Source organism: Sturnus vulgaris, chromosome 13 (assembly GCF_052056855.1).
Source record: "Sturnus vulgaris isolate bStuVul1 chromosome 13, bStuVul1.hap1, whole genome shotgun sequence".
Classification (NCBI taxonomy): Eukaryota; Metazoa; Chordata; class Aves; order Passeriformes; family Sturnidae; genus Sturnus; species Sturnus vulgaris.
The window spans coordinates 14,212,032-14,225,114 of record NC_142255.1 but is presented as its reverse complement, the minus strand read 5'-3'; the positions used below and the strand labels follow the sequence as shown (position 1 = coordinate 14,225,114).

Here is a 13,083-nt window from a genome sequence, read left to right as displayed (position 1 = left end):
AGAAAATGGGTGTCAATGTGAAATTTAAATTCGGTCTTTTAGATTGTAGGCTAAGAAGGGATAGTGTGGGCTAGTGACCTGAGAGGTTTATCCTAAATAGAAGTTTTAGCTCACATTGAAGTTAAATAAGTGCTTTTTTATTAAAAGCAAACAAACAAACAAAAAAATACTGCCCTTTATGTAAGAGTCATTAACAGCAATAGCTGTTTCAAGAGTGTTTTTACAAGAGAACCTGTGGTATTGCCATGCCTCTTCTTTACTAATTGTATCTGTGAATCCTTTGCCTCTTAGTGCAGTATTTTTATGCTTCAGGCAATAGTTACTGCAAACCATTTGTCGACAAAACTACATGGACTCATTTGGCTTGCCAAATATATAATCATGTATTCCTATGGATCACTATCAGTTGCACACCTATTAATTATCTAGTGCAATAGTACCCTGTAGAAATAAAAAAAATACGTAATTAGGTAGCTGTAAATACACAAATTTATATTAATAATTATAGTAATACATGTCTGTAACACATGCATAAAGAGATCGGTTTTTAGGTAAATGTGCTCTCCAGATGGACTGAAGCAGCAGAAGGATCTCAGGTTATGCAGGTTCTGGCCTTTCTAGAAATAATATTGTTACTGCACAGGCATCCTCCTGCAGCTCTGTGGTTATGGGCAGTGTAGAGAGGGCAAGAAAAATCTGGCAAAACTTAACAGCAATAAAATCACAAGCAGTCAATGTGGCTAAATTAAAAATACAGTACTTGATAAGGAATTAGGCCCTTTTCATCTGCTGAAATGACTTGCAAGGACAGAGATCTCAGATCTTAGAAGGTAACTCCAGAAATTGGAGCTTCTCATTTTCATTTGGAGCTTTTGAAATTAGATGTGCAGAGGAGTGTAGCAGATACAGAGTTATCAGTATGGAATTGAAGGGCTCAGCCTTGGCTTGGAGAACACAAGAATCTGGAAAATGTACAGAAGAGATTGCTTGGAAAAGTTCTTCTTAGGGCTTTTTTCTCTGTATTATTTTGCCTTTATATTATGCACAGAAGTGTTGCCAGGGATGTGAGACACAGAGCCTGGCTTTGTGCAGTGCCTATGCAATGCAAAACAAACCCAGCAAACTGAGAAAAGGACAGGGAGAAAATGGAGAAAATATGCACACCAACCAAAAATGAAGGAGAGTGTAGAGAAGAGAGGGCTTGGGAATGAGTTTCTCAGCACAAATGGGCTGAGGTGTGGTGAGGGGTCCCCATCACCCTGCTCCTCATCCTTCCCCTCTAATTCATCTCCTGCCCCTGGGAGGCTCCTCCCGAGGAGGCTTCGCTGCCTCTGGTGCTTCATCCTCAGGGTGAGGTGCCCATCCCTCAGCACATCTGAGCTGTCCCCACTGTTTTTTTTCCAGTGGAACGTGGCTGGAGCCCCTTTGTTTTTCAGTCTGGGCTGTGGACATGCTGTGCTGGCTGCCAGCTGGAGGAACAGCACCTGGCCCGTGGCCTCGCAGCCGCTCCGTCTCTTCTTTCCCTTCATTCCCCCCCTTGTCTCTCCCCTCCCTTCTCCCCCTCGCTGATGGAAAAGCACTTCAGATTTTCCAGGTTTACTGAAAGGGGAACGGGAGCAGCTGCAGCATCCAATAAGTGCTTTTCCAATTCTCCACAGTGTGGAAATTCCTCTACGGGGTAATGGGGTTTCCGAGTGGCTTTGACTCCCCCTGCCCTAAATGGGGGCAGCCCCACCACTATCAAAGAAATGCTATTTTCTCCAGAAGTGGAGTCACTCCCTTCAGTTGGGATGTGGCTGGGGGGTTCCATAGTTGCTCTCAGGATGGGGAAAGCAAAGAGGTGACCTTAAGCTACTCAAACCTGTCATCCTTTCACTGATGTTTAAGCTTGATGTCACCAAAGATGGAGTTAGTGAAGTATAATTTAAGGGTGAACTAATATTTTATTGCCCTGGCTCATCTCTAGACAGCTGAGCACATTTTGGATCTATTTAGTTAGAGGAGGTGCAAAATAGCACCTTTATTAAAAAAAAAAATCAAGCAAAGTAATAATTAGAAAATATTTTGAGCTGGGAAATTGGAGTGTTCAATTTTTGTCAAAATTGTCATTAATACTTTTACCTGAAGGGTGAAGAAATAAAATATGTAGTAATTTCCCAGGCAAATACTTGTCTGTTAAAGGTTTTGGAAAGAGGGCTTTTGCAGGGGCTGCAGTCTAGTTCTGTACTCCTGATTAACCCAGTGCAAACTGGGTTTCAAAAGCTGGAAGCATCTGAGAAAAAAAGAGATGCAACATGTTTATATTTCAGTGTCAGGAGTTACGAAAGCTGAGAGGTTTTTTAAAAAATCACTTAATTTTTGCATCTTGAAAAAGTAAAGCTTGTCATGGAATTCACACTAGTGCTTTTTCAGTACGGAGGGTAGAAGAAGAAATTGAATAATTGTACAAATATACATTAAAAACACCTTGGCTTTTAGAAGGAATTGATTCTTTGAGAATGAAGGCAAATATTGACAAGTTATATTTTTATATTTATTGAATATGAATCTAATTTTACAGTTGTTGCAATCGATAGGAAACGTCCCATTATGCACTGTATGGGATGCCTCATATGTAGTATATTTATCAGCACCTCAAGCTACAAATGTTTACAGCTGTTCCTTGCAGAATTTCAGTACTTCAATGATGCACTTAAAAAGGAGTTTTAAACTCTGGAATCAATCATATGAGAATTCACAGGCAGTTTTGAGAGCTGAACAAATTTATAAAGCTTTATTTGTAAAACTGTGTGTTTTAAATCCTGGAATTCACTGAGGGAATGCGAGTCTGCTGTGTGGATGCTACAGAAAGCCCCAGGTTGTGACTCCTTGTGCTTTGCTCCTGCAGAATGTGAGAACTTCTTGGAAGATGGGCTGAGCAGTGTCTGTGCCTCATCACAGGGTGGTCTTAAAAGAGAATCTGGGAGTGAGTCTGACCTCTTCCCCTTGCCTGGTGATGGGATGGAAGACCTTGTCTTTGGGAAGGTAAGAAAGCCTCGTTGGGATATGGTTAAAAAAGCCCCTGATGAACCCATACAGCACACACAGATCATCTTGGTTTCACTGGTGAGCTGGAAACCTGGAAGTGATTATCCTGGAACCAAATAGATGGGAAGGATCCGGTCTGCTCCTCGGATGCAGCAACATGAGGGATGTATTTACTTGCAGCAGAATTCCAAAAGCTGTGCAGCCCCCGATGGTTAAAAAAATGGAAGTAATTTTGTCTGTCCAAAAGTAAATCAGGCACCAGAGTAACAGCTGAAAAGGTGGATTTTCTTGCAAGGTCGTTAGGGATTGCACAGACGATATGAAATCCATCTTTAACTCATGTAACAAAGAGCTTTTCTCCAGCAAACTGTGACCTCTGTGCTGACACCTTCAGATTTATATGCTGTAACTCTCAGAGGAACCAGTGTTTTTCTGTAAATTCAGTGTCATAGGAAGGAAACACTCATTCTAAATACTTCAGGCCAATTCCAGGGAATAGTTTTGTTGCCTTGGCGACATACCTCTAATGCCTGTTTGCGTGCAAGTAGAATGAAAGTGTTTTCAAGTTTGCTTAAAATCAACAACAGAAGTCATTGCTAACCTTAGTCATCCCTGTGCCCTTTGTGTTGCTGAGGAGGAGTGGGAGAGACCTGAGAAACAGAGCTGGCCTCCTGAGCAGAGAGGATGCCTCGCTTTGGCATCAGTCTTCTGCATCTACGTCAGAGCAGCCTGAATTTATTCAGGGGGTCGTTAGGTTTTTGCTCTTGAAGAATCATCTTGCTGGTTATTTGTATTCTTCTTGGCATAAGCAGATGATGAAAAAGCACACTGAAAGAATATAGTGATGTAGAATCAAAAGGGATGTGACCCTTCTTTAGAGCAGCCATCACTGTGGTCTCCATGAAATCCCACTCTTTGGCTCAGCTGCAGCTCACAGGTTTGAGCAGGCACAGCTCCTACTCTGAAAAACTTAACTCTCAGAACAGCTTTCACAATGGCTTTCCGAGAAATGTATTGAATTCTGTTTGCTGAAATCAAATCAGATGGTGGTAAATATTTTCCAGCAGGATGGGGAACACCACAGCCCAGGCTAAGTGACCTCATGTGCTATAAATGAAGAGTAAAGTCATCCCTAATGCACGTGGTAGGGCATAGAGCTCACCAGCCTCACCCTTCCCCATCCTACTGTCAAAAGGACCTGGACTGTCAGAGTACAAGGCTGTTTGGCAGTGCAGGCTGTCTTCAGTTCCCTTGTGCAGAGTGACAGGATTGCATCAGCCAGCTGCCATTTGAGCCTGGTTTAATGCTTCTATGGGAAAGTGTGGGAGAAGAGTGCAGTGGGAACACAGCAAATTTTATATTATACGGAATTTTAGCTTTTCCCCATTCATATGTGGAAAGCTTCCTTCTTCAAATAGGAGAAAGAAAGATGAAAATGTAACCAGAATAGGCAGTGCAGTGTAGCAGGGATGCCATAGCAAAGGGAGGAGGTGGTGGGGAAAGCAGATCTTCAGTGCCAGTGGAGAGAGGGCAGAGGCGGGATTTTTTTTATTTGTGGAAAGGGAATTTCTTAATTTAGTAGCCTTTACATTGTTCTCATTATGCAGTGGGTGGCAGACTTTGTCTTCAAATGGCTTCAAAAGGTTCCTGAGTTGAGTTTAGGAAGTTATTCAAAACTAATCTCAACCTCAGTTACTTTGTTTTTGTTTTCCTGAGCAATTTGATTCCTTGTCTCCTTTCTCAGGATTTAATCTGAGTGTTCTTTCTACATGTAAAGTTATTTCTAAAGGATCAGAAAAAGTTAGTGTTGCAAGCTTGTTCCTTAATTAAATCTTTTTTGGTTTTACAGTACTGAATCCAGGTGGTAGAAATGCAAATTACAGATATTTTTAATGACCACCAAAATAAGTGGTGGCTGTAATCTTTTGTCCAGAAAATATTGGCTGTAGTTGATTACTTATTAACCTATGAAATAGTACAGTTTGCATATCAAATTAGGAAGAGACAGAATATGTTTATGAACAAAAAGAGGATCTCAAACCTTTCAGTGTCATGGTGATTATTGTTATTATTACTTCAGTTCTTGTTTCCCCTTTCTGTGGACCAAGAGTTGAACTCCTGTCTAGTGGAGTTGTTTTCTTTTATTTTATTTTAAAAATAACTCCTTCTTTGTTAACTACATAATGCATTAAAATAAATGTAGGAAGAACGAGTTGCTGTCTGTCCAGGGTCTTTGGGCTGCTTCCTTAGACATCACTTGAAATTCATGGACTGAAAGCCGTGGTTCTGTCCCATGAAGAATTGGGGTCACAAAATGTGCAGGTGCCTTACCCTGTCCCTGGTGTTTGGTGTGTGCTCCTGTCCCATCTCCTTCCCTTCTCCTGTGCTTGTTTCATTTCTTTCTCTCTCTGAGGAACGTGTGCTGAGCTGTGGAACATGAGCTGTCGGGTTCAGGGAGCTTTAACACTAAAACCTGCCCTTTTTTCAGACTTTACAGGCTGTCACTGATATGCAGAAGTTGCTTCCAAGTCTATGGCTTCAGCAAAATGGTTTTTTTTTCTTTTTTTTTGCGTCAGCACTTCATTCCCATGTCCTCGTCATCCTGCTTTTCCCTCTCTGTCCCAGACAGCCATCTGGGCAGGCTTTGCAGCATCCTCCTTCTTGAATGATTAATGCTGCATAAGGTCATTTCTCACAATCATCTGGCAGCATCCTGGGGTGGAGCCCAAACGCTTTGCTCATCTTAACTTTCAACAGCCACCGAAGTCCAGCATTACTGGGAAGCTTTTTAATGTTTCTCTTGGGAAATGATTCAGATAAAGGGAGTCAGGAACCCACAGATCATTGCCAAAGGAAGGGGTTGCAACTCAGTATCTTGAATTTTGTTTAATTTCTGCCGTTGTTTTGGTTTGCTCAGAGGAAATACACAAATACATAAATGTTTTGTATTTATTTTTTCAGAGTTGTTGTATCTCTTAAAAAAAAAAAAAGGCAAACAAAAAACCTCAACAGCTGTGCAGAAAAAAACAAACCCAAAGGAATAAAAATTTTAAGGGAAAGGCTTTCACCTCCACTCCAAATCATAAAAGTTATGATAAATAATTAATAGAAGACCACTATTGAGGTTAATTTTAGGGAACCTGGAGCCATAGGCAAATCCAAATAAAAAATTATTCTGCTGGATTATATATCAAGCCAGCTAAAGGTGTTAACTCCTTTAGTGGATTGGTATTCCAAATAAACTTCAGGATTCCAAGGTTTAATTTTTCCATCTTCTTTTTTAAAATGCTCTAACACTTTTAATGTCTTTGAAGGTCAGGGGACAAACAAAGTTTGTGTCTCAGCACTTTACGTGTTGTCATCACGGAAATGATTGAAAGAACTTTTTAATTCCCCTTATCAAGACCTCCTGCAGTGGAGCAATTTAGTTGAATAAGTTATTTTATACCCCCACCATCCCAGTGATTTCTGCTATCCCTGTTCATAGGGAAGTGCATGTGTCTTTTCTCAGAATACTCACCTTTACACCTTATCTTATTTTTTCTTAGAAGCTTCTCAGGAAGTACAGAGGGCAAAGAAAATTAGGAAACGTCTGTAAAGGCTCTTTTTGGCCACAAGGTTTATGGTCACAATTAAGTCCTGAATTCACTGAGGTGCAATCCAGCAAGCCTAACTTGAAGAATATTAGTATTTCTTTAATGTTTTCTTTTTCCTGTAAGAAAAGAACCCATTCCCTTCTGCAAACATGGGATTTTCTTACTCAAATAGGATTAAAGAGCAATGCATATTTACTGGCCAGATAGCTACTTTTTTTGCAGTGATGACTACAATATAGATATTTTAGATGTGTCAGCCACACTTGCATTTTTCAGACAGAGTCATCTTTCATATTAACTGTTTCCCTTTGTTTCAAAGAAAAAAAAAGATCATTGAAATGACGGCAGAATATTTTTAGAAGAATAAGCGTGGGCCACAAGTTCAAGGGAATTGTTTATTGTGTTCTGTCGTCAGTCGAATGCTCAAGGTAAAAGTTAAATGGACCAAATGCATTTCCCTTTTTTCAAACATCTCCTTGAACTGCATTTTGTGATAAAAGCCCTAAATCTTCCTAGTTAGGGAAGTGGGTTTTGTTCTGCATTTCAAACTGCTGCAGTATTCTCATTTGGGAAATAAAAACTCCTCTTTTTACTGTAATTCTTCCCTATATAATTTGGTGTTCTGCATTATTGTTTCTAGATTTGCATCCAGATTGAAAGTTTCCAAACTGTCCCATACATGGCACAGCTGATGGGGTGAGGTCAGTCCTCTCCTCTCCTGCTCTGCTGCCCCAGTCCCAGAATCACAGAATGGCTTGGCTTGGAAGGGACCTTAAAGCTCATCTTATTCCAGCCCCCTGCCATGGGCAGAGACACCTTCCACTAGACCAGGTTGCTCCAAAGCCCCATCCAGTCTAATCTAATGTCTGGTAGTATTTTCCTGTCTTAGAAAACGGACAGACTGTTTTCTCCACTGTAGGAGTGTTACCCACATAATGACTACTTGATTTGTCTGTATTTAAGCAATTCAGTAAGCTCTCATCGTGAGTCACACAAATATCAGATTATCATGAATACTGCTGAACATCATCAAAAACTTTATAGGGCTTCCATTTCACTTCTCTCTTCTGTAAACCTCAACCTCCTATTCATATCTATCAAATCCAAAAGTTTACTAGTTTACAGAATATGGTTTTCTGACAGTCACTATTAATGTTTGACGTATGTTAACATGCAGTGAATGTTTTTGGAGGCATGTATTTTTAGTGTGTTTTTTAATGCTTGGTGTTTAAAAGGTTCTTGTACTTCGGTGTTGTGCTGTGGATGCTGTCTTTTTTTTTCCCTCTGTTTCCCTTTGATGGATGTGAGAAGGGAAGAAATGTGGCAGCATTTAGTTAAACCATCTCAGGAACGTTATTGTGTACCTGTTAATCTGAACTAAGAATAAAAAATAGCTAAGCTTGAAACAGGTATTCTCTCTGAATAGCGAAATATTCAATTAGAAGACTTTTTGAATATCTCTTTTTGTTCAGTTAAATAAAAGAAAAAGCTTATAGCTTATTATATGCGCCCATCAAATAAAACACAGAAAAACAAGAGTCTCTAGAGTGTTTAGCACTGCTCCTGCTCATCCTTCCCTCCATGGGTGTGATGCCCATCTTTCCCTTCCAAGAGCAGGATTTTGTATCCAGCTGTCTTCTGCCAAATGCTTGCAGACAGCCTGCAGCCCCTGGAGCACTCAGCTGCTGCCCAGCCCCTGAGCCCACTGTGTGAGGACAATAAACCACCAGGGCTTTGCTGAATGCTCTGTTGTGTATGGCCTGACAGAGCACTCTGCCTCTTCTTATTTTAAATGATACAGCACAGGGCTCTGCAGGAGGATAAATTGAAACTTCCCATGTCAGTCCCTCGGGGCAAACACCATTTCAGACTGGAGGTGATGTCAGAGAGGTGCTTGTGGCCACAGGGAACGAGGGCTCTTCTGGGGCTGTATGGTCAGCATGTGCCCTTTGGCCAGAGAAAACCAGTTTGGCTTCTACATACTGCTTTTGAAGCAAACTAAACCCAAAAATTACAGTATGAGTCAAAATCTCTAATACAGGGCAGCTGTTCCTGCAGAACAGTATTTTTCGAAGACAGTTGGATTTGAAAATGCTGCAAACCCTGGTATTATATCTCTGCTTAATGGAAAGTAGTTGGGGATGAGGAACTAAGCTTTTATTTTTTTCTGTTTTCTGCTACTGAATAATTCTCCCTTTTGTGTTGCCTGATGCAGTGGAACAGTGTGTTGTCCTTGAGCTCTACGAGCCCATCCCAGTGCCACAGGAGAGGCTGGAGTTTGTCCTCAGGAGTTGTGATAACCCCCTTCCCCATTACTTGCTCTCAGTAAACCTTTGGCAGTTTTATGGCACCTTGATTGATATCAGGTTTAGCCAGAAATGGTGAGAGGAGCAGGGTTTGCTGTGCAGGATGAAATATAGAATTGGGGAGAGGAAGGCAGGCAGAGGATCTGGGCTGGGAGCCTGGGTAATGGCAGCCAGGGACTTGTGGGGTGGAAGAGATCACCCTGCAGAGCATTTCAACCTCTTTTGAAATCAGAGCAAAAAGTCTCAGTTCTATGATGATTAATTTGCCTTATGCCACCCACTAAGAAATCTCTCAGTTCCTGTGAAATACAAAATATTTGCATTTATTTAAAATGTTAAATGTATTCACTTCATTGGAAGTGTTCAGGGCCAGGCTGGATGGGTCTGTGAACAGCCTGATCTAGTGAACAAAGTCCTTGCCCATGGCAAGGGTATTGGACTAGCTCACCTTTAGAGGTCCCTTCCAACCCAAACCAGTCTTATGATTCTACTTGAACTTATTTTTTAATTTTTCTCACCCCCAGCAGCCTGAGGAGGAGCAGTCTGCGTGCGATGTCACCAGCTCCAGCTCCTCTGCGGATGACACCATGTCCCTGGAGAGGAACTCATCGCTGGGCAGCGACACGTCCCTGCCCTTCCCACCCACGGGGAGCTTCGCCCAGCCCAAGGACAGGCACAGCCTGGATGGCAGCTGCACCAACATGGTGTCCTCAGAGGGGGGAGAGAAGGAAGAGGAGCTGGACAGCATCACGGACGTGCCCGCTCCCTCCTCCGTGCTGCGCGGCTCCATGCGGCCGCTCTCCCCCTTCCGTCGGCACAGCTGGGGGCCGGGCAAGAACGCCACCAACGAGGCAGAAATCAATCAGAGGAGGTGAGTGAAGAGCTGCTTTCATTTACTCTGCACCCACTCATGCATAATTATCTGAGCTTTAAAGCTGGCGTGATAAAACTGAAGAGTTTATCAGAAGCGAGCGCGTCACTTTTGATTATTTCTTTTCCTTTTGAAGAGGTTCAGACAATCTCCTAACGTATGTTTGTTTGGTTTTTCTTAAATTAACTTTCAGGATTAAAGTACTTAATACTTACAGTATGTTTGAGCTTTCCAGAGTAAATGGAATTACCTCAGGACAGGTCTTCCATTAGAACTGTCACCACCCCTTTCTGTACAAAGGAATTACTGGAGTGTTAAATCTCTGACCACAGAATAAACGTGATCATTATTGCTCTGATTGTATTAAGAGATAACACAGGCACTGGGGTTTAAAAAAATTCTGTGGAAACTCTTCATAATGGTGAGATGGGTCCTTCCTGTTTCACAGAATTGCTTCCACTTCAGTCTCTCGTGGACAATAAGTTCCACCTAACTCATCACCAGTGTCCCTGGTGTTCTTCAGGAAGATTCAAAAGAGAACTTTTCCCATCTGTTCTTTCAGAAGGTACAAGAGGGAGAGGTGTACAAACCATGAGAATTTGTCCATGCTGGTGCCAAGTGACTGTGGGAAGAAAAGTTGCTCAGTCTCCCATTTCAGTGGGGAAGAAGATGAAATAAAGGAAGATGCACAACAAAAAGTAGTGATTGGTGTGAGGTTCCTTTCCATGCCCTGCACTGTTCAGCATTTGGGCTGTGGGGTGCTTGAGGCCAAACCCTGTGTATTGTGAGCCCAGTGGAGGTTTGGCCAGAGTTTGTAATGTGCTTTAATGCTCTCAGAGCAGGAATGGCCAGTTTCTTTATCAGGCTCAGGGTGCCATATCCTCCCTACAGCTCACAGAGGCTGCAGGCCCAGCTGTGCAGGGCAGTGCCTCTCTCTGGCTGCCTGTTGTGTCCTCATGGCAAATATTCTGCTGTTAACAGAAACAGAGCCATCACATGTGGGGCTGGATGACATTAACTTAAAACTGGTCACTCACAAAGGGTTCCTGAAAATGGTTCCTGACTCCTTTGGATAATCCGGGGAGAGGCAGCAGCCTCCCATCAGGAATGTATGCATCCTTTACACACAGCAGCTCTGGGTATCACTAAGGGAACACTGTAGACCCTTCAGGTTTTAAAGTCAATTTTGAAGCCCATTCAGGGTTCTCTAAGTAACATACAGTGAAAAATTGTTGTTGTTGTTATTTAATGCTGTCACCTTTTTTGGGCTTCATTCCTGGTCCCCAGGTAATATTTAAATAAGTAATGCCTATCAATTTTTAAAAGTGACTAAAGAGTCAGCACACCTGCAGGTTTATGACTGAATGAGTCCATAAGCTCATAAACTCATTTGGAGATATTTATTTTTAAGTGTAGGGCCTGATGCATAAGGATTTCTGAGAGTAATAAACTGCATAGCTGGCAATCACTGCTAACGCTGAACAGATGGGGTTAAATTCTCCTGCATCACACTTTGGAAGCTGTTTCTGATATGGGAAAGTACATTCTTTGTAAATTTAAGAAAATCTGAGTTAAAGGAACAGTAATTCTTCTCATATGTTCTCGTATACAGCTGCAGCTACATAAGGATAGCTGTCATGTAGGGTAATTCGAAAAACTGGGTGGGTCTGTGGTGCTGATTAGATTTATGTTTGTTTTTATACTTCTTTTAGAAAGGAATTTGGATTATTTGCTGTGTCGTTCTGTTCTTTTCTTTGTTCTTTTCTTATGTGGCTGTTGTGATGTTGAGACTCGTTGCTAAGTGAAACAACAAATACTGAGGAAGTGCAAACAAGTGACTTTCACTCAAATCAGTTAAATTCGGAGTGTTTGCTTATTCATTTCTTTCACATGCAGTAGATGCTTTTCCAGTTGAAGGGGAAAAGTCCTTATTGCAACTTGACTTTGTCAAACCTTCCAAGTGGAGTAGCACTGAGCACAAGCCTTGGCTGAGGTTTGTCCTGCTGATGGGCTGGATCTGTGCTGCTCCCACCCCTTTGTGCTCCCTCCCCTCCTCTGGGCACTTCTCTGCTCTGTTGGTGAGCAGCTTGCACCCACTAAATGAGGAGAAAAATAACCAAATAAAGTGTAATTGCCACCAAAACCAGCCCAAGGATCAGAACTGGGCTGTGCAGCCAAGGAGAGGAATGGAGTGACAGAGGGCACCATCAGCTGAGCTCTGAGAGGTGCTTCCTGCCCCAGCAACAACTTGCAGCCCCCATCCACACCAAAAATAGTCCTAACCTTGATGACAAAGATAGCTAAGTCAAGCTTAGATAGAGGTGCTGATACAGGACCCAAAAAACCTACAGAAAAAGAAACCAGCCTTTGGTAAAATTTGATCCTTTCCACTGTTCCGTGTTTTCTCTTTTTAAGAGGCATGAGCATAAGAGTTTGTTCACAGAAAAGATCAAGGGAAAAATAAATCTTAAATGGAATGTGAAAAAATGGTCAGTTTTCCGTTGCTTCCCATCTTTTCTCAAATGCACTTCACAGATAATCCTTGTGTCTACATTTTGCTATTTTAATATTCTTAAATATGAAGAAAACCAACAAGGCTGAACAGGAGGATGTTAATCTTTCAGTTAATTCCTGGCATTGGTAGCAGATTTGAAATGCCTGTCTTTCAGCAATGCTGCAGTGTGTGTTAAATGTCCAGAGAGGTGTATTTTCTGGGGAAAGAAACACCCTCGTGTTTCACTGATGGATTAAGCACTGCAAAACTGGAGCTGGTGTTAATCACTGTTGCTAACAGCTTCTGTCAAAGAGTTTGGCCTTATCTAAACTTTAAACTGGCCTGGCTTTGGCAGCAGCAGAGTTGCGACATGATCAATACCTGTGCAGCCTTCTTTCTGTACAAAATAAAACCAACCAAACCAGATTTATTTGCAGAAGAGAGGAGAAACACAGAGACTCATCACTTCCTTTCATATTGCATTTTGTGTTTTCCCTGTATGTCCATTCCCTCTATCTGTGTGTTGGGGATATTAATCCTTTAGCTGCCATTTGTTAATTAATTTTTTTCATTCAAGCTGCTGACCATTCTCCATGATTCATTTTCAGTTCAATGCGAATTCTGGGGGATGGTATAAAGAAGCCTCCCATTCATAGGAGAAGGTACAAAGCCAACTAATGTGACTAACTGTTTTGTGTTTGAATGTCTACTAACTCCATCCTCTCATGTTAGTAAACCTCTAGTACCTCTGGAAGTGTTGGCATTAGAGCTGTGCATCCCCCCTGGCTG

The 13,083-nt window shown here is 41.8% G+C and overlaps 1 protein-coding gene across 9 annotated transcripts in view; it reads left to right on the top strand.

Annotated features, from left to right (window-relative positions):
* AKAP13 (A-kinase anchoring protein 13) overlaps positions 1 to 13,083 on the top strand; it is a 207,907-nt gene that overhangs the window by 146,493 nt on the left and 48,331 nt on the right. For 6 of the 9 annotated variants that reach the window (XM_088172631.1, XM_088172629.1, XM_088172628.1 and 3 more), the window contains 3 exons: positions 2,888 to 3,024; positions 9,454 to 9,800; positions 12,903 to 12,956. In XM_088172631.1, the coding sequence (XP_088028757.1) occupies positions 2,888 to 3,024; positions 9,454 to 9,800; positions 12,903 to 12,956 (538 nt within the window). The remainder of the gene's footprint in view (positions 1 to 2,887; positions 3,025 to 9,453; positions 9,801 to 12,902; positions 12,957 to 13,083) is intronic. The other 3 variants (XM_088172630.1, XM_088172627.1, XM_088172624.1) reach the window with 2 other exon arrangements.